The 26,699-nt window shown below is 35.5% G+C and overlaps 1 protein-coding gene across 5 annotated transcripts in view; it reads left to right on the top strand.

Annotated features, from left to right (window-relative positions):
• Nucleotides 1–26,699, top strand: part of Bbx (BBX high mobility group box domain containing) — a 239,362-nt gene that overhangs the window by 153,029 nt on the left and 59,634 nt on the right. For all 5 annotated transcript variants that reach the window (XM_055593924.1, XM_055593919.1, XM_055593899.1 and 2 more), the window contains exons 5-8: nt 3,646–3,888; nt 11,726–11,921; nt 15,593–15,660; nt 25,468–25,548. In XM_055593924.1, the coding sequence (XP_055449899.1) occupies nt 3,646–3,888; nt 11,726–11,921; nt 15,593–15,660; nt 25,468–25,548 (588 nt within the window). The remainder of the gene's footprint in view (nt 1–3,645; nt 3,889–11,725; nt 11,922–15,592; nt 15,661–25,467; nt 25,549–26,699) is intronic.

Below are 26,699 nucleotides of genomic sequence, written 5' to 3'. Positions count from 1 at the left end.
TATCTATCTATCTATCTATCTATCTATCTATCTATCTATCTATCTATCTATCTATGTATCTATGGAATTTTGGTTTGAATGTGCTGAAAATGAAGCTTTCATTTTTCTTCTCCAAAACTTCTGTATCTTCCCTTTATCAGTAAAGGTACCTCCAACATTTCCAGTTAATGCTTGATTTTGCTCAAGCGTCTCATCCATCCCCAGATCCTCTGAGCTGTATTTTTTAAAACATGTTCTTTATGTGACCCCTTTATAAAACTTTGGCGCAAGACACCACTATTTCTAGCAGAAATTATTTTATTCTAACCCATTTCCGTTCCTTCAGGCTTCCCTTCTACTACACGAAGTAGTCACAGGGATTCTTTTAGAATGGAAGGCCAGTCATGCAGGGATTGTGTACTCACTGCTCTGTTAAAAAAGGGCCTGGACCATGGTGTTGAGTAAAAGACTCAAGTCATTAGAAATGTCCATTTCTCCACCTTCAGTCTCTGAGGTTTTTTACATTTATATTCATTTGCTGATTTACCTCATTAAAACACTGGCAGGTGTCCACCAAGCCAGCCTTAGCTGCTTCACATGCAATTTCCCTATTTGTTCTGCCCTTCGGATTGTTCTTCAGTTTTCAAATCCAGTTAAATACCAACCACTCTTGATTCTATCATGAATTGCCTCTGTTCTTATATCCTATTACTCTTGTCTAGATTTCTGTTCTCTCTTTTTATCTGGACACTGGAAGTAAACTTTTGTTTGGCTTCTGGTTTCTTATGATTTTTCTCACAAAATCCATGATCTGCAGTATCAACAACTGCTCCGTCTTTAAAATACAAACCTAATAATGTCTGTTTCCTCTTTCAAAAATGTACTCATGGCTCTACATTTGTATTAGGTACTTGTCTTGTTACTGAAACAAAACACCTGACAAAAGCAAGACAAGGAACTATGTGTTATTACAGTTTCAGGGTATGTGGTCGATCATAGCAAGGAAAGTGTAGGGGGGCAGGAGGCAGCTGGCACATGTATTTGTAGTAAGCAGAGAGCAGGGGATTTTATTGCTCAGCTCCCTTCCTCCTCGTGGTTCAGCTTGGGACCACAGCTCATAGAATGGTTCCACCAAGATTTTATGGTGTATCTTGCCATCTCACTTAACCTCATCTCCTTAACAGAGATGCCCAGGAATGTGTTTCTATGATGATTCTAAATCTTGTCAAGATTAACCATAACACCGTTGCATCCAGCTTAGCACCAGAATTTATTTCTTAGAAAGTTGCAAGAGGTGATTGGTAAACAAAATAAAATCAGCTGTTTTTAATCTTTATTTTCTTGCTTATGTATTTACTCCCTTTTCAGTTGACTGATTTAATTAAGTAACTATAGTTAAGAATTTTTGATGCACATACTTAGAACAATAATAAAAGGTTGACAATTTGTTTCAAACCAACAACTGGTGTATGGGTTCAAATTCCTACTTTTTACCATGGCAGAGCACGTTCCTCATGAACTGGTTCATATTTTCTACCACCTTACTTCCCAAAACCTATTCTCATTTTTCCTATATGGTGCAGTTGAACTGTATGTTGTTGATCAAATGAAGCTCTAAACCCCAGTTTCTGCTTCTTCACACTTCACTTCTGAGGAACCAACATGTTCTAATTCAGTTTTCAAAACGTTTTCGAGGAAGGACTCCCATGTCCCTCTGTATTTACAAATGCTTATTAGCATATTGCTTTCTAATGCATTTGTTTATATGTATTTTCCTCCTTTGAAAAGTTAATTTTTTTTCTCAGCATATAGTTTGGGTTTTATAATATTAATAATAGTTACTCATTTCTGAAAAAAATATTATTATTTCTATAATTTACATAATGCATATATTCCTAGTTTTTCCATATCTTCACAGTTTCAAAATACCAAATAAATAGCCTTTGGGAATTTAGATTGCTGCTAGGGATTAGGAAATAAATCTATATTCCTTATTCTCAGTAATCATAATATATTTCCAAGTCAGCCATAGTTTCAAGACTTTTCTTTATTATTTGTTTGAAGATAATTGATGGTTAATTTATTATATTTGCAGTATTTACTTAAAAGTGTTAAAAAGTTTTAAAAAAGAAAAAAAGAAAAAAAAAGAAAAGAAAGACAATAAAAGTGTTAAAAGGTGATAACTTGGAACTGGTAAGATGGCTCATAATGTAAAGGCACTTATCATGCAAACCTGGAACTCACATAAAAGTTGACAAGAGGAACAACTTAATAGAGTTGTCATTTTGTGTTAAGGGCATAATATACACACATTCACACACTAATTCTAATTTTATAAAACTAGTGCATTGGAATAAACAAGTGATTCATTGTCTGAATCAACAGTGTCTGTCAACTGCTGCCTAGTAAATATTATGTAAAAGAGCACAGTTGCCTTCTAGTTGTGGTTCTAGCTTGGACACTGGTCAAGACCCACTTCAGAGCCACAGAATCAGAAACTATCTGAGTCTAGCAATCTTCTATTAATAAAGTCTCCAGAGAGTCCAGTCCACTTCTAAGTAAGAAGACTGCTGCCTTACTGAGTATTGCAGCCTGATTATTACCTTTTATTAACTTTTCTTGGTTTTGACTATTGAAGAAATGAAGACCATGAACTTAGGCAATCTGGATTTCAACACATGACTGTACTATTTCTAAGAAACACCACTGAATTAGAGATACTGTATTCCCACTATTTCTGAGAGTCTGTGATCACAGATGTGCTTCATGAAATTTAATCTGGCAGCCATATGCTGGAAGTGTTACAAGGAGGTTTAAAAAGAGAGAGAGTAGACCACAGGCCAAATTGGTACCAGGCCTGAGAATTGCACAGATTCAGAAGGGCAACAAGTAGACATATTTGGTGCTTAATGGAAGTCCTCAAAGACCTTAAGATATAGTGATCATCAAAGGGCTTAGGAAAGAAAAGGTTCAAAACTAAGATTGACTGTTTAGCCTAGGGGAATTTATACGTATTGCCATAGCATCTTGGAAATAAAACTGATGTTTACTGGATTAAAGACGCACTGGAAAGTTCTTTTACATAATTATGTTAAATGTTTATACTGCTACTTTATATAAGAAGCTCTGCTTGTGGCATTTGCAAAAGCTTGAGTGTTCTATATTTGTTTTCTTATATCTGTTTTCATGGTAAACATTCTCATATTATTAACTATATATGGTACTACTTTCTAAAAAGCTAATATACATGTATTTCTTGTGGCTATCATTAATCTTTAGATCCATAAACCACAAAATAATTTTTTGTTCTTTAGCAATTGGCTAAATGTTAATACTAGATAATGAATTGGTATAAAAATAAATAAGAGAATTTTGTCCTCAAAAGGCTCACTGTTTAGTGAGAGAGAAAAAAAAGGTAAGCAATTACAACACAATGTAATATATGCTATAATAAAGATACTCACAGGTTACCATGGAAACTAAACAGGACACATAAGTTACCAACCACCAAGAATTGTTAATAATTTTTATAAATTACTTTTTCAGTTTGCTAGATGTTTGAATGGACCTAAGAAAAAAAATAAAATTTGCAAATAAAAACTGGTCATTAAATCAAAATAGTTGGAGCTGTGTTAAGCACTTGGCTTTTGCTTTGGTTGGTGATAGGTTCAACTTCTTGAGGTGGATGGCCTAGAGCAAGATGTTGGTGAGACTGAAGATGATGAGTCACCAGAGCAGCGAGCCCGGAGACCAATGAATGCATTTCTTTTATTTTGCAAGCGCCATCGCTCCCTTGTCCGACAGGAACACCCACGGCTTGATAACCGAGGTGCTACCAAGATACTAGCTGATTGGTGGGCTGTTCTTGATCCAAAGGAAAAGCAGAAATATACAGACATGGCCAAGGAGGTAGGTTATAAGGACAAGTTGTGATAGTAGTTATGGGAACCAGTTCTATAACTCTGATTCAGGAACTATACTGCAGCTCTTGATGTCATCTTCTATTGTCATCAAATGACAAGGGAAAGATGACAACCTAAGGTTAGATTTTTCTTATGATATCACAGAAATGTATCAAGTTGATAACAGAATGATCGAGTTCTGATGCCTAACAACATGTGTGTTGGCTGCCTGCATGCATGTGTGCCTGCCTGCCTGCCTGTCTGTCTATCAGTGTATGTTAATCCCTGGTCTCAAATTTAAAAGAAATTATTCATTGAAAAATTTGGAGAAAGATCTGTATGCCTTCTAGCTCTATTATGTTTTGAAATGTTGGTAAACAAAATTGTTAAGATATAAGCTTTGACTTGTTCCTGTTCTGACAATAGTGTAGCATGAAGATTTAAAAGCAACACATGAATGAATAGCAGTAGAACAGGATGTATTGTGACGTGTGCATGCTTGAGAATGCTGTGTGAGTAGTAGAAGTAGGTGAGAAACATTTCTACATGGAAAGACTTCAGAAATGGTGGCATATTGATTCCAAATGATAGCAGTGACTAAGTTTTCAAAAATTGCTGTACTAGACTTGTTTCTGCATTAATCTGGAGTCAATAGGAGATCTTTGTACATTAAGTATGAGTGGACTTAGTTCTAAGTAAAGAATGAGTACTGTCATTGTGGTTAAGTTTGAAAAGAATAATTCTGATATTTCCGTAGAGTTTCCATTTGCAAAAAAATCCTTGATTCATATAAATCTCTGCTACCCTATTAACTTATGTGGGAAAAAATGAGCCAGCAGGGGATAAAATAATGTACTTTTAAGATATTTTATTAGACATCTCAGTATGAAGAAAAATAGTACCTTCAGTTGATGTGGTTTTATTGTGTTTAATAAGGAAACCTGCAACATAAAAATTTTGTATAAAACAATCAGTGAAATTTGAATCCAGAGTAAATGACTAGTGTTGCTGTGTAATTAATGATCACACAAAGCTTTAGGAATTTGCTAATTGTTAAAGATAGAATTTTAACTATGCTGGGCATCTATAAAATTTAAAATCAATTACAGCAAACTATGTGATTTTTAATGTTTCAATAGATTTTCACAAGCGTAACAGTAATTAACAATAAACCTTTCTCATTAAATAGGTTTATATCCTTTCATACCCATGCTTATATGATAAAGTAAACAATTATCTGAAACCTCACAGGGAGCTGCATACGTTTCCTATAATTAAACACTTGAGTTTGATTTTGGACAACATGCAGCATATTACCAATATAGTATTTGCCTTTTCCTAAATACAGCTAATTTACAAACCCGATAGGTGGCCACTTTTTAGAGGAGGAACTATTATTTATGTGCAGGAAATCCCTTATTAATTACTTAATTAGCCTCATAATATTTGCCATTGTGGTGCTATAATGAAATCTGTTTAGGTAGCCCCCTGCAGCCTACAAGTGGAAACCATAATGTCTCACATTGACTTGCCTTGTTTATAGTTACTCATATAAAATATTATCTCATTTCTACTCCAAAGCCTAATCGATTCAGCTACTTCCCAAATTATCACACAATTGGTCTCTGGTGGTTCTTTCTTTCAGCTTATTTACTAAATGTTTCACAGTTACATTAAAGTACATGTAATTGTGCTGAAGCCTTTTTTGTTAATATTGAAGCCTTAATTGGAATGTCAGCTCAGTAAACCAATGCTTATTAAGAATTCCAGACTGTGGTAGTAGCTACTGATACATCGCCAGACACACACACACGCACAAAAAGCCCACGTCATTTTGAAAACTACTTCAGGTGTAACTTTTCAACTTTGAGCCCTCAATTTTGAATGTTTAAACACAGCGCGTTCTTTCAGCACAGTGCATGAATGCTTTACATTATTTGCCCTCTGTGTCCTTGCCTTTATTAGAGTGAGAGTAGTCTTGCTTACCCACAGGAATACAGCCTCAGAAAGTGTCCTTAGGCAGTTTGGTCATTGTGCAAACATTATAGTTTATTTGCCCAACTAAGACCTTTTACACTGCAAAGCAGTGTAAACTTAGGAGACCACTGTGGTGGTGTGTAGTTAACTAGAACATTGTTAATATAGTCTGTACTTTTCTCTTTATGATTTTAAAAGAAGCAAATCTTTAAATGAATGAGTAGCAAAATAATTCTGTCTATCTATCTGTCTGTCTGTCTATCTATATCTATCTATCTGCTATTCATGAAATTTCCTAGACTCCTTTTTTTCCCCTCTTATTTGATGATCAACTGCCTATTCTAAGATTTGTTGCCTTTTTTCATGAATTACTGCATAGCACTAACTGGTATTTAAAGATGGTTGAAATATCTTGTTTGGCTCTTTTGTAATGAGAAAGTTGAAAGAATTTAAGAAAATTATTGAACTAAGTGAACATTTCTTTAGAAAACACATCATTTCATAATTCAGGTTAGTCAACATGTGAGTTATAGATCAGACTTCTCAATGTATTTTCAGAATGGATCTTCAATGGATCTTGTTTTTTTTCCTTCCCAAACTCCCATCAACACTATCTTTAAAGCAATGAGGTTAAAATTTTTATTACCTTTCTGTGTGAGGTTAAATTTTTTATTATATTTCTGTGTGTGTGTGTGTGTGTGTGTGCGCGTGCGCGCATGAGCATGTGTGTACACTTGCATATATGTGCATTTATAAATGTGGAGATCAGAAGACAGCATTTACTATGTGTGTTTCAGTGATCCAAGTCAGACCTTGAGGCTGGCATCATTAATGCAGTGAGCCACCTTTTCAGCCCAAGGTTAAAAATTGTAATGAAATTATAATTTTTTTAAAATTAGTGCAAACTAATGAAATGACTTTTTTCTTAATTATCTAAATTAATGAGTAAAACTATCTTAAACATTTGTATTTGAAAATGAACTGTTACTGTCACATTAACTTTGTCCTTATAGGATTTAAGTAGCCATATCCATAGCCAGTTCCTCTGTTCAGTGTTTTCCTTTTGTTTTCTATACTAGAAAGCACAGTTGCTTTTTCAAGTATGTAAGTACGATTGACTAGCATTGTCATGAACATTTTTTGGGTTAATATATAACCAGAAATACTTTTAAATGAAAACTTTTCCATCAAAACCATAAAACTATGTTTTGTCGTGTGAAATGGTGTTTTGTTTCTGGTTTTAAAAACTCACACCAAGGAACCACACTGCATCACAATGTCCTACTGACAAGCCCTCTGTGAAGAAGTTTTTAAACTTAGGGCTTACAGATTAGTACCACTTCTCGATTCTCCCCTGCACTCTGACCTGGGCATATGTTGTAACTTCTGCCTGCTGATGAAGAAAGAACAGCCCTAACAGAACTAACTATGGTGTAGGTTTCTTCAGCTCTCCATAGTAGATAGGATTCTGAGATAAAATGTGTGTTGGAGCTCTTTTATAAAATTTTAGATAATTTTCTGTATAATCTCTTCACTGGTCTGGTAGAGTTTCATTCATACATTTATACCAGCATTGTCTGCCTGTGGTTTTACAGACATTCTTACAGTCTCTCTTTCCAGTTACCATTTCTTTTCACTCTATGTACATCTAAGCTGTAATAGCAACTAGAAATACTAATGGATGCTGAGATAGCACCCAACACTCAATTAAAATTAAATAAATGGAGAAAAACTTTCATTGATATTAAGGTACATTGTAGATCAAATTTCCATTAATTGTTTGAGACCCCATTTTAAAGTATTAACATAATAGATTATTGTCTTTTGTTATATATTAACATCATTGTCAGATATAAAGGAGGTAAAATATTGTGACAGAGGGTATGCATTTAGTGACAGTACTGAATAACAAAAGAAGCAGCAATTAAATGGCTGCTTTTTTATTTTTACTAACAAAATACAACAGTGGTTAGGGCCAAAAAATAAAAGAGAGAGAGAGTCAGCATTGCTGAATGCCTTCTATCAGTGAGGAATCATTTATAAAGCAAATTTCAGTTAGATTAATTAATCATCTCGAAATTTGCAGGAAAAAAGTTGAAGGCTATGAGGTGAATTTTGATTTTTATAGAATTTTGAAAATCAGTATTTTATTAAAAGTCTAGCTATCTGTGAGAGTTTTTTTTGTAAAAACCTTAGAATCAATAGTCTGTGATTGATGTTTCTGGAGGTTAAATGAGCTCCCCCCTCACCTTCAGTTTGAACAGCATGGCCCTGAATGTCTGGATAGATGGAACCTATTTCTTGAGTTCTTTCATTTCTGTGATGGTGGATTTTGACCACATTGTTGGCCTACACAGTAATTATTACACTTGGCTATTTGCTCCAGACAGTCTCCCACATTATTTTTTTTCCCTGTCTCATCTGTAATTTCTGTTCTAGTAACCTTGTCATAACAAATGATTAAATATTTCTGTTGTCACTTATACTGAATCAGATCCAATGACTGATGAAGTACTAAGTTCCAAGGACATATAGGCATCTTTATACATTCAGACTGCTCTTTGCTGTGACCTTACTTGCTTCTCATAGCTTGTGTTGTTGGCTTGACGTTTTTTATGAATTTACTTGTTATTCTTTTCTCAGTCATTTACACTTTTAGCCCTTCTGCTCAGTGTATACTTGACTAGGGATCTAGTCTTATATCTCAGTAGAAAAATGGTTAATGCATGAGGCTCTGCTTTCAATTCCAGCAAAAAACAAAAACTCAAAAGTAAAAGTGCTATATGTGTGTATTGAATATTCATATTAAGAATCCGTACAATTGATATTGTGATACAGTTACAGAGTATTATGCCTCATAGTAAATTGTCAGTTACCATTTTTAAAAGACACTCTCCCTATTCTAGGCTTTGTCTTGCAATCTTGTTATCTACTCAGAGGAAACTTGCTGTTTTAAAGACCCACTGCAAAACTGTTATTCGTGCTGAAGTTAGAGTGGGGACTGTCGACTATGTGTAAACAGGTGCATTTGTGTAGTTAATTGTGGATTGTGAGCTTTTGAAAGAGGGACTCTGCCTGTTCATGCTCTTAATGTCTGCATTGTCTAAGAAGAGTCCGCTTTCTGTTCAGTGCTCACCATGAAGGTGCGTAGGCTAGAGACTATGATAGTATGTGGTGGTTGTTGGTGCTTTAATCTGTCTTCAGCCCTGTCATCAATTAGTGTAAGCTGGCCGTCATTAGCATCATCAATTGATAACTTATTTATCAGAATGATAGTATAATTTCCATTACACTTGATTTTCACCGAGACAGATCATTAAGTGATTCTTAACAATATGTTACTAGTGGAGAATGTATCCAAAAATTGAATGTGAGGAGGAACTCTCTCAAGAAGCAAGAGATTCAAGTACTAATGATAGCCATCTTCTTTCACAGCTGGGGCATTCTGCTTAGAAAATTTTAATTACCAAAAAGATCATTTTATTTCTATGATAAATTTATTAATAAATTTAGTTTTAAAATCTTTGGTCATGCAAATGACTGTTCATCTGACACCCCTACTCCATGTGCCTTTACTAAGGCATGATAATGATGCATGTGTCTGCTACTTGCCTTTTCACCCTGCCTGCCATTTATCACTTTCTACTTTCAGACAACAGGCAGTTATTTGTATGCCTCAGCTTAATATGTAAATTCTCCTTTCACAAGAATGCACTGTGCTAGTGTGTCTTTATGCTAACTTTTATGCTTCCAAATTCATTCTGCTGTCAGTTCATTTGGCTCTGGCCTTGTGTCTCATTTCACCTCTTTATTCTCAAGAAGACAGAACTGACACTTTGATTGCTCAGTGGTTAGAGTCCCTGGTGTTCTAGTGGAGTTACCAGCATTCAGTTCCCAGCACTCCCATCGGGCTGCTTACAACCATCTGTAACTTCAGCTTCCTGATGCCTATGGCCTCCAAGGACAATGTGCAGATGTCCACACATACCACATAATTCACATAAAATGAATATTTTAAATTAAAAATACTGCTAAATTTTAGTGGCTTTTGTGCTTACTTTATACAGACACATGCATACCTTTGTGTATCAATAGGAGAATTCATACCTTACACATAAAACAATGTCAGAAGGTGGTTCAATAAGATAGCGTTGGGATAAATATCATTTGTTGTCTAGTATTACTATATTATCGCCTATATTATAGCTCTTATATATGTGTTAGAGTGAAACCTTATGCTTTCTCTTAAAAGGGTATCTTTTACCCATTGTCTAAAAGCTATTTAGAGCTTATATTGAACAACATTACCATTTTAAAAGGCAAGCCTGTGGGAACAAAAGAATTGTGTTAGCTGGTCATGGGTATATGATATGCCTAGAACATAGGAGAATAAAGAGGAGAATTGTGAATTCAAAACCAGACTGTAACATAAAAAATGTGTTAATAAAATAACCCAATTGTGATAGTTGAACACATAGAAATAGGTGGGTTTTTATTTGTTTGTTTGTTTGTTTGTTTGTTTTATTACTCAGGGTAGCTTAGGGAGTGTATAATGGATTTTAGAAAAGAGTTAGTGGTGTTAGGAGAAAGGATAAAGAGGAAGCCACAAGAAAAAAATGATAAAAAATATTGTCAGTAAAGATTGAAACTTGCAAACAAGAGAAAGCTTGTGATAGATTTATTGTAGCATGTCACATCAGAACTTGTTCATATATGCCATCCTTTGTGATCATTAAGGTATATTACAGGTATATTACACTTTATAGGTGGAGGGATTGGAGCTGATGCCCAAGGGTGCTCAGCAGAGGCTCATCTTGATCTCAGGTCATAAGACCACATCCATTGTTCTTTCTTCTATTTTGCCCTGTGTCTAAAAATAATCAAAAAAACTAGTCAGCTGGCCTGCCTTTCTCTCTTTCTATTTCATCTTGGTTCCTTTATCCCATGTCTGAGAATTTTACTTTGTCTGCATTTGCCTTATAAGAACACTGAGGCAGATAACTTTTTTTTTGTAAAACCATTCCTGGTGGTTTAAGCTAACCAGTGGGCAGAATTTGGTTGCTGGTCCTGGTGTTAACTCATGCTGGGAAATGTCATTTTCAGTATTCTTCGAAGTAGGTGATAAGAGTTGGAGAGACAGCTTAGTGGGTAGTTAAGAGCACCGGCTGCTCTTTAAAGGAGCTGAGGTTTGATTCCCAGCATTCATAAGGAATCTTATACAACTCTAGTTCCAGGCCATCCAGTGTTCTCTTCTGGCCTCCGTAGGTAACAGCCATGCAAGTAACATACAAACATACATGCAGGCAAACACCCAAATGCAAAAAAAAAAAAAAAAAGTTTACTACATAGAGACACTTCTCTATTCCCCTCACACAAAAGCTTTAGGATAGGAAATATGTGCTCTGTACACTGTTGACAGTAACCCTAATGGTACCGTGCTCTCTGTTAAGGCCGAAGAGGACTGCCCTGTACTTAATGACTGCAGCCTGAATGGAAGGGCCAGAGTTTTAGCCCTGCTCTTTCCTCCTCAGACTCAGAGCCCTTGACTTTTCCTAATACAAAAGTCTCTTCTGCCTCAAAAGTTAGGCTTTTTTTTTTTTTTTTTTTTTTTTTTTTTTTTTAAAGAACAGGAACAACAGAAAAAGTAGAACATCTAAAATGTTTGGTCTTTATATTCTCACCCCACAAGTTAGATAACTCTGCATTGTTTCTGGATCTCTGTGCTTGGTGCTGCCATCTGCTATAAGGGAAGCCACTGAAGTCACGGAATGTGGGTTTTCTCAGTCCTTGTCTGAGTGAGGGAAAAGGGTGAAAACTGTTGAACTTAGTCTGGATGCTAATTTAACCTGCTGCTCATTTGTTTATAGTATAAAGATGCATTCATGAAAGCAAATCCTGGCTACAGATGGTGCCCTACTACAAACAAGCCTGTAAAATCACCGACACCTACTGTCAATCCACGGAAGAAACTTTGGGCCTTCCCATCCGATGCTTCAAGAGATTTGCCAACCCCTAAGAAGGCAAAGACAGAAGAAATTCCTCAGCTTAACTTTGGAATGGCTGGTAAGTTTACATAATTTGCAACTGAACACACTGGGAATTTTAGGAGAATTTATATAAATTTATATAATAATTTATATAAATTTATATAAATTTTTTACCACTGTGTAGCACTTGCAAATATGTAGCATATCATGAAATATTAAAGTATGGTATACAAAGAAGGTACCTGTAACTGAAGACAGGAAATGGAGCCAAGTAGTAAATGCTGTGTGTTCCCGATAGTGACAGGATGAAAATGTCAACAGCAGTTTGGAGCTTTTCAGGAGCTTAGGGAATTGTATATTAACACAATAGATTGCACACATTCACACCTTGCTCCAACATTAAGGAGAGTAATTACTGGACTTATGGGTATTTAAAATGCTACAATTATACAGCTCATCTGAGTACCTGATACACCAAGGGCAAGCATGTGAACAAATCCATTCAGATCAGAGGTGGATCAATGGAAATGTCTCAAAGAGAAAACCCACCCTACCCCTCTTCCCATCCCTATACATGTTTGCTCTGAGCAAACTTAAAATTCCAGATGGTGCCATTTGTTATATTACTCTCTGGGTGGTAAGGAATGCTAATGCATTTATGACTGTGAAATAAAACATTTACATTCTCCCTCCCAAATGGCGAGATATTCCCTCCTACTCCATGTAATTGAAAGGATTTTGCCAGGAAGAAATTTAGAGGTTGAATAAAGTAAAAGCAGGGAAATTCATGCTGAGCCTACACTATATTACAAGCAAATGCTTTTCAGAGTCCTAAACTGTTTACAATTTAGAAAGGTAGGTAGAACTGAAGTTGAGACATACTGTGAATTCTTTTAAATGGTTCAGTTTGGGCTCATAATATGAAAACTATGTGAGATACTATATGAATGCTAGAAAAATGAAACTTAACATGTGGCAGTATCCTTGGGAAACAAAGTCTTCAGGTGATTGCTGAGTACAGTGTCTGGAGAGTAATTCAGCTCCCAACGTGTGTCCTGGAAGAACCAGAACAGTTCTGCTCCTGTGTCAGCTGTCACTTGCACATTTGTTACTAGTCTTTGTGAACTCTCGGGACTTGCCAGATTGTGGCGTAATGAGCATTGTCTAAGACCAAGAGAATATGTACAGACTAAAACTGAATCTCTTTGATTGTTGTTTAGCTTATATTGCTATTCTCTCAATTCTAAATCTAGGTTAGTATATATGGAGTTTTTGTTGAGGTTTGTTTGTTTGTTTGTTTGTTTGTTTTAAATGAAATTGTCACAAGCCAAATGATAATTATAACTAAATTAAAGCAAGTATGTAGATAAGTCTTTTAGTAGCAATGTTTCTGATATTAATACTCTGCCTTTTACCTACGCAATAGAAGTAGAATCTAGACTTAAGAAATATATAGGTCCACTATTAAAAACAGTATTCTTTGTAGCAAAATTCAGAGAAGGAAAAACACCTTGATGCCATTTGTCACAGTAATAATAGCCTGAGTCATGTGTTGGAACTTCATGACCAGAGCTCACTTTTATTTGTGTGCAGTATCACTTCTTTGATATTTCTAGTTATGTCCCTTTTCAACAAAATGAAAGTGAACTAAATTACCTCTGATTAAAAACTGGTGTTTAGCCATCTGAACTGAGAGAACACAAAGGGAATATTAAAGGCCAGTTTAACACAGAATCTATTTTATTTTATTCTTGTTTATTTGCTCAGCAGTCCTTGACATTCCACATTTTACAATTTAGAATAACGCGATTTTGTCAAATATATGATTTCCAAGGAAGGAAAAATAAGTAAAATTTGATATACTACAAACTCTTTCAATAAAGGCAAAGTGTGCTATTTATGTGAATGTATTTTTGATAATTCTAAATAGCACTGTGTAAGTGATAAAAAAATGATAATTTCTTGGCTTATCCTTTAGAATGAATAGCAAACTTCTTACAAAGTAACATTTGGTTTATAACTTGAATTATTGTGTAATTGTATTCCTATTTTACTTTGTAATTTTAACTGCACATTTTTATCTCTCAAATGCTATCACCCAGCCCTACCTAGTTCCTAGGATGACAGCTACAAGAGTGCTTTACTTGCAAGCACCCTAAACGCTTACTTTGTGCTAAATTCATTTTCCCCCTGGACTGTTACTTTTAAATAAACTAAAGTACATATTTTATCAGGCACAATAGTTCTTAAACTTAATGGCTAATTGAAAATAATATCTTGGGGAGGCAGAGGGAGGGAGGGGAGAGTTAGAAGGGAAGGAAACAAGGCAGGGGACTACAACTTGGGATACAAAGTGACTAAATTGTGAATACTAATAATAATAATAAAAAGAATTAAAGAACTATGTTAAAAGTATGGCAGAGCTTTGTTTCACCACTTTAGCCATTGTTTGGGTTTGTATTTCTGTACTTCTGCATGGGACAGTGTTGGGCTTTCTTAACTCATGGTTATGTGATGACATATTTTTCTCTTTGATTTTCTCATAGCTTCCTTTTTTAAAATTTCTTTTATATTTCCCTTTTTATCTCACATGCATTTTCTCTTCCTCCTCCTTCGTGTGTGTGTGTGTGTGTGTGTGTGTGTGTGTGTACTTCAGAACCTTTCCTCAATTAAATTATATACAACGTCTGATCTAAGTTTCTTGATGAAATGTTAAGGCAGACTGTGAACAAAGCTCTACTTCAGGGCATATATTTAAACCAAAGAAGAAACAGAAAACTGTCTCCAGGCTGTCTTATGACACCCTCGTCCTAAAGCTAAAATGCATCTCTTGAGAACTGTGTCTATCAAAGACACACAGGTACTTTCACATGTTCTCTTTGATTGATGCTTTAAGTGTTAACATTAGAGGCACCCTGGAGCAGAGATCTCTCTGCCCCCATTGACTATTGAAAGAATTAAAGCAAGAAAATCTTAAATAATCAAAATACATTAGTTTTAAATGTTGGTGGTTATTTTAATACGAGCCTGAGTACCCTCAAGATTTATAATGCCTAAAACATATCTATTATTTTAAATTTATTTTGTAAGCTTTAAATAGACTGTTTCCAAAATTTGGAGGATGTTTTGAAATTTCACTGTCTTGTATTTCCTGATAGGCTAGTTATTTTGACCAGACCTGATTCCACATGGCAGTAATAACAACATGAGATTAACTGTCTCAAACTTTTCAGGAGAAAAGCATAACTATACTTTGGTAAGAAAAAAAAAAAAAACCTCATCTGAACATCCCAGTATTGGAAAGAAGCCTTTGGTTTGGGAGATGATTCATACAACAGCTGTAGTACTGGGAAAACATGTTGTGTTGGAATGGTCCTAAAGTGGTTGTAGTTAGGATATTTAAAAGGCCAGGTGTGGTAGTTTATGCCTATTATTCCCACACTTATAAGGTTAAGGCAAGGAGATCATGGTCAGCCTGTGCTTCATAGTGAGACATTGATTCCAAAAAAAAAAAAAAAAAACAAAACAAAAAAAACCCCCAGCAAAATATAGAAAAGAAAAAAAGGCTCCTTAAGTATGTGCATTAAGCACATGTGTACCAGGTTATATAAAAAAGAATTTTGAACATTTTCCATCAAATTTATATGTGGATAGTTTGGATTTCTGCCTTTTGAATATTCTTTCTCATACACTGTATGGTTGTATGTCTTCATGCTTTTAAGTTGGTTATTTGCTTTTGCTCTTTAGATCCTACTCAGATGGGAGGCCTGAGCATGTTGCTGCTAGCTGGAGAACATGCTCTCGGAACACCAGAGGTAAGCAAGCTTTAGTTTCTCGTTCTTCACACTGCTCATTCTGGGGCTTCAACACATAGACATCTGTGTTCTGTTCACCTTGCTGCTGTAGTCCCCCTTAGAGCTCACTGTGAAAAGTTACCTGTATGTCTAAAGGGTAGCAGAAGCTGTGGTTGTGGGCCAAAAGGACTGAACCACATCTGCACTGCAGAGGCTGCCATTGTTTGAACCTAGGAGTAAGAGATATGCTAGAGTCCATTGTGTTGTGTCATAGGTATGTAGATCACATCCTACAATAAACTCACTCTGTTCAACACATTCCCTGTTGGTATCATGTTCTCATTTAGACTTGCTAGTGGAAAGCTGACAGTAAAAATATGAGACTGTCTGTCTCTCTAGTGTCTGAGTAATTCCAAACTCCTGTTTGAACATCTGGGGTAACAGCATTGCAAAACTGTTTCATTTTTTAAAATAGGAAGCAAAAAGATCCAGAGCCCTCATGACTGGGTTTCTGTGATCTGGTTATCAGTCTGCTTTTGCTAAATAATTTTAGATCTGATTCTGATCAGCTGTGGCAGTTCACCACACATAGTTTGCGTTTGTGGTATCTTCTGTTTTCTAGACCCACTTAACAGAGGTCAGTTAAGTTAACCTTCAGGTCATGTTACTTTGCTACATTCCGGGCCTTAAGATGGAAAGTTTCCATTCAAACCAGCATAGCTGTTTAGAAGAAAATAGCAAGAGCTATCAATATTGCCGTGGAAAATGTATTCAATACCAAGCCTGTCCCTAATAAAATTAGCTATTAGTGCTATGGAAGCATACTGTAAACATTCTTAGTCATTTTTCTTTTTTTAATATTCTTACTTTCAGTCTTTTAGTTCAGTTTTACTGCAAGCCTGTGCTGTTTACTGTTGTTTTAAACTTTGAGTAGACCATATAGATTACAGTTAAAATCTATTCAACTATACAGACTATTTATACTATGGTGCTGTTATTATTTATAGTTTATATGTGGTATACAGAGTTGTTGAGTAAATTTAACTAATTTGTTTCTTTTCATTTTAATGTAGCAAAAGTATTCATTTGTGTACAGTATTTATAATGTTCTGCAAGTCCTCCACTGAAAAACCTGTCATGTGACTCTTTGCTTCTGCAGCTCATTATTGAGCATGTTTTCTAGCTTCTGACAGAAGCATTGTTGGTCATCGTTTCCACCCCTAACACAGTATGATACCCACAGGGTACCTAAACAACTTGTGTGACCTCTTATGGGCAAAGCACACTCATTAGCAGTGATGGACCTTCATATTCTTTTGACATGGAAGCATTGTGAGAACTCTGCAGGTTAAGAGGCAAGCAGTCCAGGAGCAGGTTCCTATAGCCCAAGTTATGTCTTTAGGCGTCCTGCTGTGTTCTTATATCCTCCCCTCATCTCCTAGACATTTAGGTCATTCTGAGAATAATTTGTGTTATTAGAACAGTAAGATAGTAAAAACTTAAGTTAAATGTTGTCTCCGGATACCATCAGAGAGCTTACTTTTAGAGACCAGTAGACTTCGTTTAGCCTATCAATTTTGACATCTCCATTTTATTGCAAACATGTAGACTTGGTAAATAGAACTTCTGTATAGGCAGATAATTATAAGATAAACACAGTAAATATGTATTCATATTTTCCAATAAAATTAAGATAAAATGAGAGCCATTCAGAAATTTCATATTTTTTATATTGGAATAATTTCTGTCAAGTCTGTTTATACAGTTTGGTTTGACTAATCAAAGTAACATTTTAGAAAAATCATACCACAAAAACATATAATCACAAAGGCATTTAAATTGATGTGATATAGAGTCTTTATTTTAAAATAGTCTTAAAAGAAAGGGGCTTTTTTTTCACTAACCTGAGATTTCATTGCACATACAAAGTCTTAAGAAGAATGCCTTTTTTAAAGTAGAATTTAATATAGGAAGTAGATTTTCTTAAATAATATAGCTATCTTCTTTGCTCTGACTGAAATGATAAAAGTCTGCTGAAAAAGCTGCTGTCGCCTCTTAGAAGTGCCCTTTTTTACTTAGTATACTATTGCAGTTATGGACAATTAAGTTTCTTGAGATGTCAGTGGGCAAATTATACCTATGTTTGCCCCAGTCTTCCAGGTCTCAGTCTGCTCTGTGTCACTTTGAAATGAGCATTTTCATGTACTACTTTTTCTGAGCCAAGGAAGACCTTTGCTCTTAGCTATAGTAAGCTAGATTCAGGAGTGAAATTTGTTTAAAATTCACACAAATAGTAGTCTTCATACTCATGTTATTTGTACATATTTGAGCAAATCTTTAAAAACTGTTTGTTTTTATAGAATTTGATTTGGGAAGAAAATTGATATACTGAACAAGACAAAGAGAATGAACTGATTCCTGACTTAAAACACAGCAAGCAATGTCTTCTGATTGCTTGTAAGAGACAGCATAGGTGTCTCACTAGGAAATGACCCCATCATAGTTGCAGAAATGAGAGGATATGATACAACATTGTAGCAAATTATTTAAGCCATAAATCAAATGAAGTTGCTTGAACAAAAGCACAGAAGGACCCTTCTGAGCTATAGAAGTGGACTGGTCTGAAAGAAATACTCCGAGACTTAAGTATTCTCATTGTTGTTGTTTAACTTTAAAGGAACAGGAAATAAAAAGACAAGAAACACAAGTAATACTCTTCTCATCAGATTCTGAGTGGAAGAGGCAGCAGAGAGTTACACTCTTAAATATGTTATCAGTAAGTTATTGGAAAATAAAAATACAAGTTAAGTGAAATATGTGATCTGGAATTACTAAAAGTAATCTTCAGACAAAGAATTTTTCATTATTTTTGCTAGTCTAGAAAATGTAGAGCTACTTTAGAATTTAAAAATGAAAGCAGGGAGTGTTACAATGTAGAGGTTAAGTGGCAAGAACAACATTTGCTGTTGTAGCAGCAGAGCCAGAAGGAGAATAGGGGAAGCTAGAAGAGCACGCAGTGCTGCAGAGGGATTGCGTGTCTTAAACACCCGAGGCCAGAAGCACCATAGACATAAGAATACCTGTGTCCTGTAACTCCCTACACCACTGCAAAGATTAATTAAATAAAACCTGTCAGGCATTTTTTACTCCCTCAAAATTCTTGTTAGTATACAGCATAGTCTCATCACTATAAGTTATTCCAGGCATTTAGTAGTTCAAAAGCTTAAATTAAATCTATTTCTCCTGCAGGCTGTAGTGTATTTTGTCATGTACACACACACGCGCGCGCACACACACACACACACACACACAGTTCCTTGACCATCGAAACCTTGGAAGAATTTACAGTTGTAATTTATTCTCTTCATCATCGCTAGGTGGTCTAGAAAAGACAACTTTTTAATTTAAATTAAGTTAGCTTAGTAGAAGAGGAGCTAGCAGATGAAGGTGTACCCCCCACTTGGGACTGTCCAGCGAGGCCATATCGCAGAAAAAAATGGACACTTATGAACTTTTTGCAGTCTTTTTTGTACTTTAGTCAGATAGACAGTATTCATGGAATATCTTGGGTATGGAAGGCACCTCAAGAGATGGTACACAAATACCTGCCCTTTATGCTGGCTCAAGTTCTTAAGGAATATTAATCCTTCATATGAACTTTTGCTTTCAAGGAAAATCCTTTGAATTTTAATTTTTCAAACAATAATCTGCATGTTTATAAGATATTTGAAATTTGAAAATGACATATAATTCATTTCTTGAAACAGTATTAATCTATCACCAATATTGATGATTTCTTGAGCTAAACAATATTTCTCTTTCTAATTCTTTTTAAATACTTGCTGTTACCATTATATATGTATTTTATAGCAGTTAATTGTCTTTAACTTCATCTTTTATTGTAATGTTATGATAAAAGTTTCATTTTATTATTTTCTGCTACTAAGTTGTTAAATGGATGTTAAGAAACTTACAATCAGGAATAATATTTTAACTGAGTCCTACAGAGTAGGTAACTATTACAGCTCACTTTCATTCAGTATTGCTTTCTTTCAAAGCACTGCTTGTCAGTGCGTTAGTTAAGGATAACACATCCTTAGCCTTCTCTGTAGTTAAATGTTGACTACCTTATGAATAAATACTCAACCATCCAGGTGAGGGACCAGGGCACAAAGGTTTGGTAACTACCCATTGTAGTCTAGCTTCAAAGTTGCAGAACTGAGACTGCACTCCAGCAGGACTGGCTAATTTTTGTGTAGCATCCAGGAGACTTTGTGATTCAATTCCACCTACCCATACTCAACTGGCCACTTTTCTCTCTGTCATGTGTTACAGAGCAGCAGCACCGCAGAGCAGGACATTTTGAGATTTGCTTTCAGGCTAGACAGGGTTGAGCCTTTCACGTTGGCTAGCTCATTCTGCCTTCCTGAGAATGTATGGTGTCAGTTCCTTACTGCATTCTTCAGAGTTTTGAAATTGAAATTGAAAGTTTTCACTTTTTTTTTTTTTTTAAATGGGTTTTCTAGACAGGGTTTCCCTGTGCAACAATCTTGCCTGTCCTTGTACTCACTGTGAAGGTCGTGTTGTCCTCAGAGATCCTCCTGCCTCTGTCTCCCAAGTGCTTGGATTAAAGGCATGTACCACCACCGCCTGGTACTTCACTTTTATTTTTGATATCAGTGGATTATGCAAAAATTTTTTCTTACCTGTCAGTACAGCTGAGTTAATTTGATAGATGCTTGTCTTTGGCTGGTATGCTTGACTATTCCAGGAGACTTAAACTAATTCCATTATCTCTGCTTCATCTCCTGGTTCTTGACTCTTGTAGTATTTATCTTTTCATAGGTTTATTGCCTGTAAATGCACTTTGTTTAGGACATGTGTTATGTTTAAATTGTACAGTGAAAGGGAAGTTAGTGCCCAAAGGTTTTTGTTTTTCTCTCTCTCTCTTTTAACAAATCTCCCCCCCCCCTTATTGTCACTTTGTAGGTAGTACTGCCCTTCATTCCAGGGAGCTGATTATTCTATCAGTACTGGGACTCAAAGGCCAGGCAGTCAAGTCATTTCCCCGTAGTCTGTGTTGGCTATCATAGATGTTTAAACAAGGAATTCAAGGCAGGAAGATGCAGTTCTTTATCTCAGCTTTTACTACAGTTATCTGTAGAAATAGCATGGAGTTTCCTGTCCTCTTGTATGAGTGCTGCTGCAGAGATAGGAAACCTTTATCCATGGGGTAAAGAGAGGTTTATGCTGGCCTGGATACCCTGTGTAAAACTAGGGTCTGCTCCACCCTCCACTCTTTCTGCCAGATGGTACAGCAGGTTCTAGGAAGCACCAGCCTTTATTTATTTGTCTCCTGCCTCCAGTCACTCCCAGCCATGGTTGTGCTGCATGCCTCTGACATAATTATCTAACTGCATTTCTCTCATCATGCTGTTCCTCTAACTTAAACCCTTGGCCAACCCTCTATGTCCAGCTTAATTTCCAGACCTAACTGACTCCCAGGTTTTGTCAGCCTGATTCATCTCCTATTACACTTGCATTTCATCTTACCTTTTACCTATACCAGGAAAGTCACCGTTTCTTGAAAACACAGCAAAGATTTGACTCTGTATATTCTCACCTGCCATGACTGTCATTCTCACTTTTCCTCTGAGGGAAATTCTGCCTTTATTTCCAAGTATACCTCAGATATTATTTTCTCCATTCATACTAGGGAAGATTTTTTTTTTCTCTGTGCTCACAGGGATCCTTCTACTATGTTTCCACTATGCATTTCTGCAATGTAGTTCTGCCTTTGCCGTGAATTACAAACACCAAAGGTCTGGCACATTCTCTTAGCTGTCATTTTATTCTCAATTTTACACTGGATGCAAGTGGTATTTAAACTTCTTAAAGACATCAATCCTCATGGCTGGTACTTAGTGTTTTATTGAAAAATTGAATGAGAAATAAATATTTGAATTAGCAAGAGTAGGAATATATGGTTGATCTACACTATCCACTTGCTCCTTTATTGATTGTATGTTCATCACAGTGGCAAGTAGTATGCACGCAGGTCTTGCTTTGTGATTTGCAAAGTGGGAGTAGCCCTTGATAATACTTAGCTACTTGTGGTCATAATGGGCCTAGTTATGCTTTGTATGCAAAGGCTAGACCTGGGATTTCTCCCTATCTATCTGATTTGCTCCTGTGGAAAAAAGTGTCACTTAATTTTGTCATGATTTTTAATTATACTTATCATTTCCCTTGTTACTGAGAATCATAGCTAAATCAAAGTGGCTGGCAGTTGAGTGTGTAAGAAGATTCAAATGTTTGCTTAAGCAGAAATCCCTGTAGCTGTTTTCTTTTTTGGGTGTATAGCAACACCTAGTGGCTTTATGTATTATTTCAGAGACTTTCTAATAACAGGGTTGCTTATTTCTTTTCTTTCGTCATTATTTATTTTTATTTATTTTTTTTTTTGCTTGTGTAACCACGGCTTAATTTTTTTTCTTCTCATTTCATAAGAGTAGATGCTGAAGAATAAATGTTTATCCATGAAAAGCATTCACCAATTAACTAAATAACTTTAATATTTTATATAACATTTTATATATTTCATAAGGTCTGGAACTCTAATAGAAGTCTTTTGTGGGAAATCCATCTTCCCTTTCATAAGTATAGAATTTTCTATTCATACACATGTACATTTGCCATACCGTAGAAACATTTTTGCATTTTGAAATTTTTAAATAAAATTACCTAACATGTATCATGTCCAATTTTACTTTGTTAAAGATCATCATACTTACCTTGGTAACATGGAATCATAGTTACAAATGTAAATTACTGTTTTGAATACATATCTATTCTGATGAAATTTTAAGAGGCAATTTACCCTACCTTAATTTGTTCTAAATAAACATTTACATCAGCTCTTCAGTTTTCCTAAAAATTGTTATTTCCTTTCTTTGCTTATTGAAAATTACAGCTAAGTCAAAGGAAGGATTTGGGGAAACCTTTCCCTCTGTTCTGTTATGCTACTGACATTTTTTATTTTTACAGTTTTGTTTTTTACCTCCTTTTTTATCTCTACTTTTGACTAATGTCATGATGCTTCTTTTCAGCTTTGGACTAGGTTCAGGTAATCAGGTCACCAAGTAAATAGTGATATCCCAGTCCCCCAGGCTCTGTTGTTTTCTTTATACTTTACTGACTACACAAATTCACAAATAGCTAGATTTTGAGAAAGGACACCATCTCCTTTGTAAAATACAGGCGTAGTGGTCCTATTTCTGCTATTTTAGCCACTGGGCAGCCTTTGTTGTACTTTACTGCCAAGTCGTACACAAGCAAATGGAGTCAATCAATAGGTATTCATTGTGCATTTATTCTGTCTGCTGCAGGGTTAGCACAAACACGCGTACATAGACCTCCTTGTCTTACGCCTGCTCAGACAAACCTTGATAATTTTTTATGTATGAACCTTCCATTCAAGTTGTTTTATTAAGATCATTCTGCTTAAAAGTTCATAAAGAAAATTGTTTAACTTTTAAACTTCATGAGTTGATGTGTGTTTATTATGACTAAATCTTTTATAGTTTGTAGAAGAAAATGAGAGAGACAGGTAAACATAAAGTTGAGTGGGTAGGAGGATCGGGGAGGAGGGTTAGGGTAAGGGAGAAACAAGCAAATAGATGAAAACTTTTTAATTAAAAATGATACTTAAAGTTTACTTTTCTATTGTTAATATTAACTTTAAGTCATGAGGGTAACTTGACTTCTCTCTCACCTAATGGAACCCGAAGTAAGAATAGAGTGATGTGTTTATAATGCTACAACGTTACAGTCAGCAATGGGCTACATATATAACTGCATCCTGTACAATCATGTTGCCTAATAGTATCATAGCTTTCTTTACTCTGTGTTGCCACACATTTCTTAGAACCAGTTACTGTTAAATTGAGCCACATTCCAAGGCCTAGTAAGATTACAGGTCTGTGCCAATAGACCTTCCTAAATGATAATTTATCTTATTGCAAAAATCTTTTAAGATTTCTATTTCTTGTATACCTATTTTTAATCATTTTATAAAGACGCTTAGTAATATTTACTCAGTTCCTAGCTTGATTTTTAAATCAAACTTTATTTCCCCAAATGTCCAGGAGGCAAATGCCAAGGATTTATTATTCCTAAATTTGGTTTAGTCATTTCATCTCAGAAAGAAAATTTCACACCTTTGTGACTACCAATTTGAGGGTTTGTTGCTTTGTTTTTAGTGCACTTGGTGTCTTAGTGGTACATTTAGCACAGTGTGCCTAACAGTCAAGTGGTGATAAAATAGGTGGGTTACCCTAGATGGCTAATTAATTGAGGATTCTTCAGCTTTTCTATGGTTTTTATCACTGTGGTCATAGCTATTGAAAATCTCCAAAGTGACCATAAGATTCTCAAATATTTGTTCCTGCTCTACAGCCTGGAACACTACTAGAAAAACCCCTTTTCCTCCTCAGCCATCAAGTGAAGTTCAGTGGGAACAGTATCAAATATATATTTGTAACTTCTGTTGCCTTTTCCTTTCAAGGGAAAAAATTAACTATTCTCCCTAGTAAACCTAATTTCATTATTTAGGAATGCAGGAGAAACACATCGATTTGAGATTTACAAGAATACTTTTCAAGTTTTCTTAGTTCATTCAGTATTTTTTTTTTTTTTTTTAAACAGGGGTGGTCTCCGTATTCAAGGGTAACCTCAAACTTGTGATTTTCCTGTCTCCACTTCCTAAGTGACACAGGCATGCGCTACCATTTGCAGTATAATTCAGCAAATGCTTCTTAGTATCTACACTGTGCTTGGGAAGTTTGGAGAATAATGAAATAATGGGTCCTGATCATCATTAGCATTCACTACTGAGATGTGTATATCACCCAATGCAAGAATTTTTATTCCCAGCACAAAAATAAAATTGCAAGTGTATATTTTTGTAAGAATCCTGGAGAGATTAATAAGTATTGTTAATAATGAAAATATCGGATAGCAATAAAAGAATGTTAAATGTTTAGCAGCATAACATCTTACAAGAAAAGCGTTTCTTTAGGTGGATAGTAGCCTCCTGAAGATTAGGAAATATATGAAAATGCTGGAAAAAACTTCCGTTTTGTTTTTCCAGAATTGTCCTGTCAAATTCATTTGTCTTTTTGTGTGGTCGTGTAACAGGAAATGTTGAGGCAACATAGTACAGGGAAGTAGGTGTTCTCTAGATTTGTGACAGAAAGCCTCCAGTAAAATTCTAATCTTTGTACACATTCTGAAAGCATCAAGCTGTCTGTCCATTGATGTCATTATTTAGCACTTGAGTGGTCACTTACATAGAACTTTACAGTGTATTAGTTATTCTTTGTTGCTATGATGAAATATCATGATCAAAAGCAACTTACAGAAAAAGTTTATTTTGGCTGACAATTCCAGAGGGCTAGAGTCCATAGTGGCAGGGAAGTCATTCCATGCCAGCAGGAAACTAGCTGATAACATCATTATCTATACACAGGAAACAAAGAGTAAGCAGGAAATTAGGCAAAGCTGTAAACCCATACCTATTCCCCAGTGACAAACTTGCTCCAGCCAAGCTATACCTCCAGAAGTTTCCATAGCCTTCCCAAACTGGACTACACACTGGGGCCCAGTGTTCAAACACATGAGCCTATCATGAACATTTCTCATTAGGCCACACTCAGTAATTACATTTTCTTGTTTTTGCCTTAGTTGTTAGACTATCAGGATAGGGATGCTTTAGGTGGCATTCGTCTGCTGTTGTCATGATGCTCAGGCCTTCTGTCTTTCTTTCAGGCATCCTCTGGGCATTGCAGGCCTGACATTTCGGAGTCTCCTGACTTACGTCAGAAGTCACCATTGTTTCAGTTTGCTGAGGTACTGTTTGCATCTTATACCTAATTAATTGGGGAGTCATTTATAAAGTGAGCTTAAATTTGGGCTACTGACAGCAAAGGAAAACAGTAACAAACCCTACTCAGCTCAATTAGTTATAAATGGAAACATAATCAAAGGTTGTAAGAGATATGGTACTCCAAAGGTTTTGTCTGATTAGTTTTGTGTCATGATCCTGCCTCAGTTTGCCAGCTTCAGGGATTACATACATTCAGTGCCCTGTGGTGTGCTAGAGATTTTAGTTGAGAAACAACCACAGGTTTATAGAAGCTTGTTAAGTCATCCTATTATGATTAAACTAGAATTATTATTAAAACATATGTTTTGATTGATAACTCCAAAGATAGAATAAACTCAGAGTTGTTACCTATTCATTTGCCCTTCCTTCTTTTTCTATTTTTTTTTCTTCTTGTTTTGTAACTTGATATTGTAGCATGAAGTCTGTAAGTTTTCCATCACAGGACAGAACTGTGAGCTTGACCTCAGCGTAAAAGCAGAAATTAAAACTGTCTCAGTTAATCCTAGGATTCAATATGAACTCCCACCCCCAACCCTCACTTTAAGCTACCTGTTCTTTCCTTGATCATTTAAATTTTCTTTTTTTTTTGTCCTGCTACAGATTGGTACAGGACAACCATATTTTTTCAGATTTGGCTATCTGTTTCCACTGTTATCTCCTGCAGTGCTTTGAGAATATTTACACTATTCCTAGTTGCTTTGCTTATATCACCAGTATATATTATATCATAATATGTATTTGTTCACGATATGTATCTGTTTCTTTCAGTCCTTGACTTAGGACTGGCATGAGTTTGGGTTGTTTTTGAATATCTATTTCCCCAAGGACTTAAGATAATGGAGAATTCATGCTGTTTTTTTGTTTTTTGTTGTTTGTTTGTTTGTTTGTTTTCAACAGTTAGAGACATGTTGATTGAGGTTTGGCCCAGCTTCAAGCAGGGATGCTTAGTAAGTGATCCCTGAAGTCCTAATGACAGAATAAACTCTAAAAAGTATTATTTGAAATTAGAATATGTACATATTGAGGTCTCTATAGTACATATAAGATTCCAAAGACATCTGTGACAGTATTGCTCTTATATGAAAGGTCTTGATGCTTCTTTAGAAGACCCTAT

This window comes from Psammomys obesus, unplaced genomic scaffold (genome assembly GCF_907164565.1).
Source record: "Psammomys obesus unplaced genomic scaffold, mPsaObe1.curated_primary_1811, whole genome shotgun sequence".
NCBI classification, from domain to species: Eukaryota; Metazoa; Chordata; class Mammalia; order Rodentia; family Muridae; genus Psammomys; species Psammomys obesus.
The sequence above is the reverse complement of the archived record's forward strand: the minus strand, read 5'-3'. Positions and strand labels throughout refer to the sequence as shown.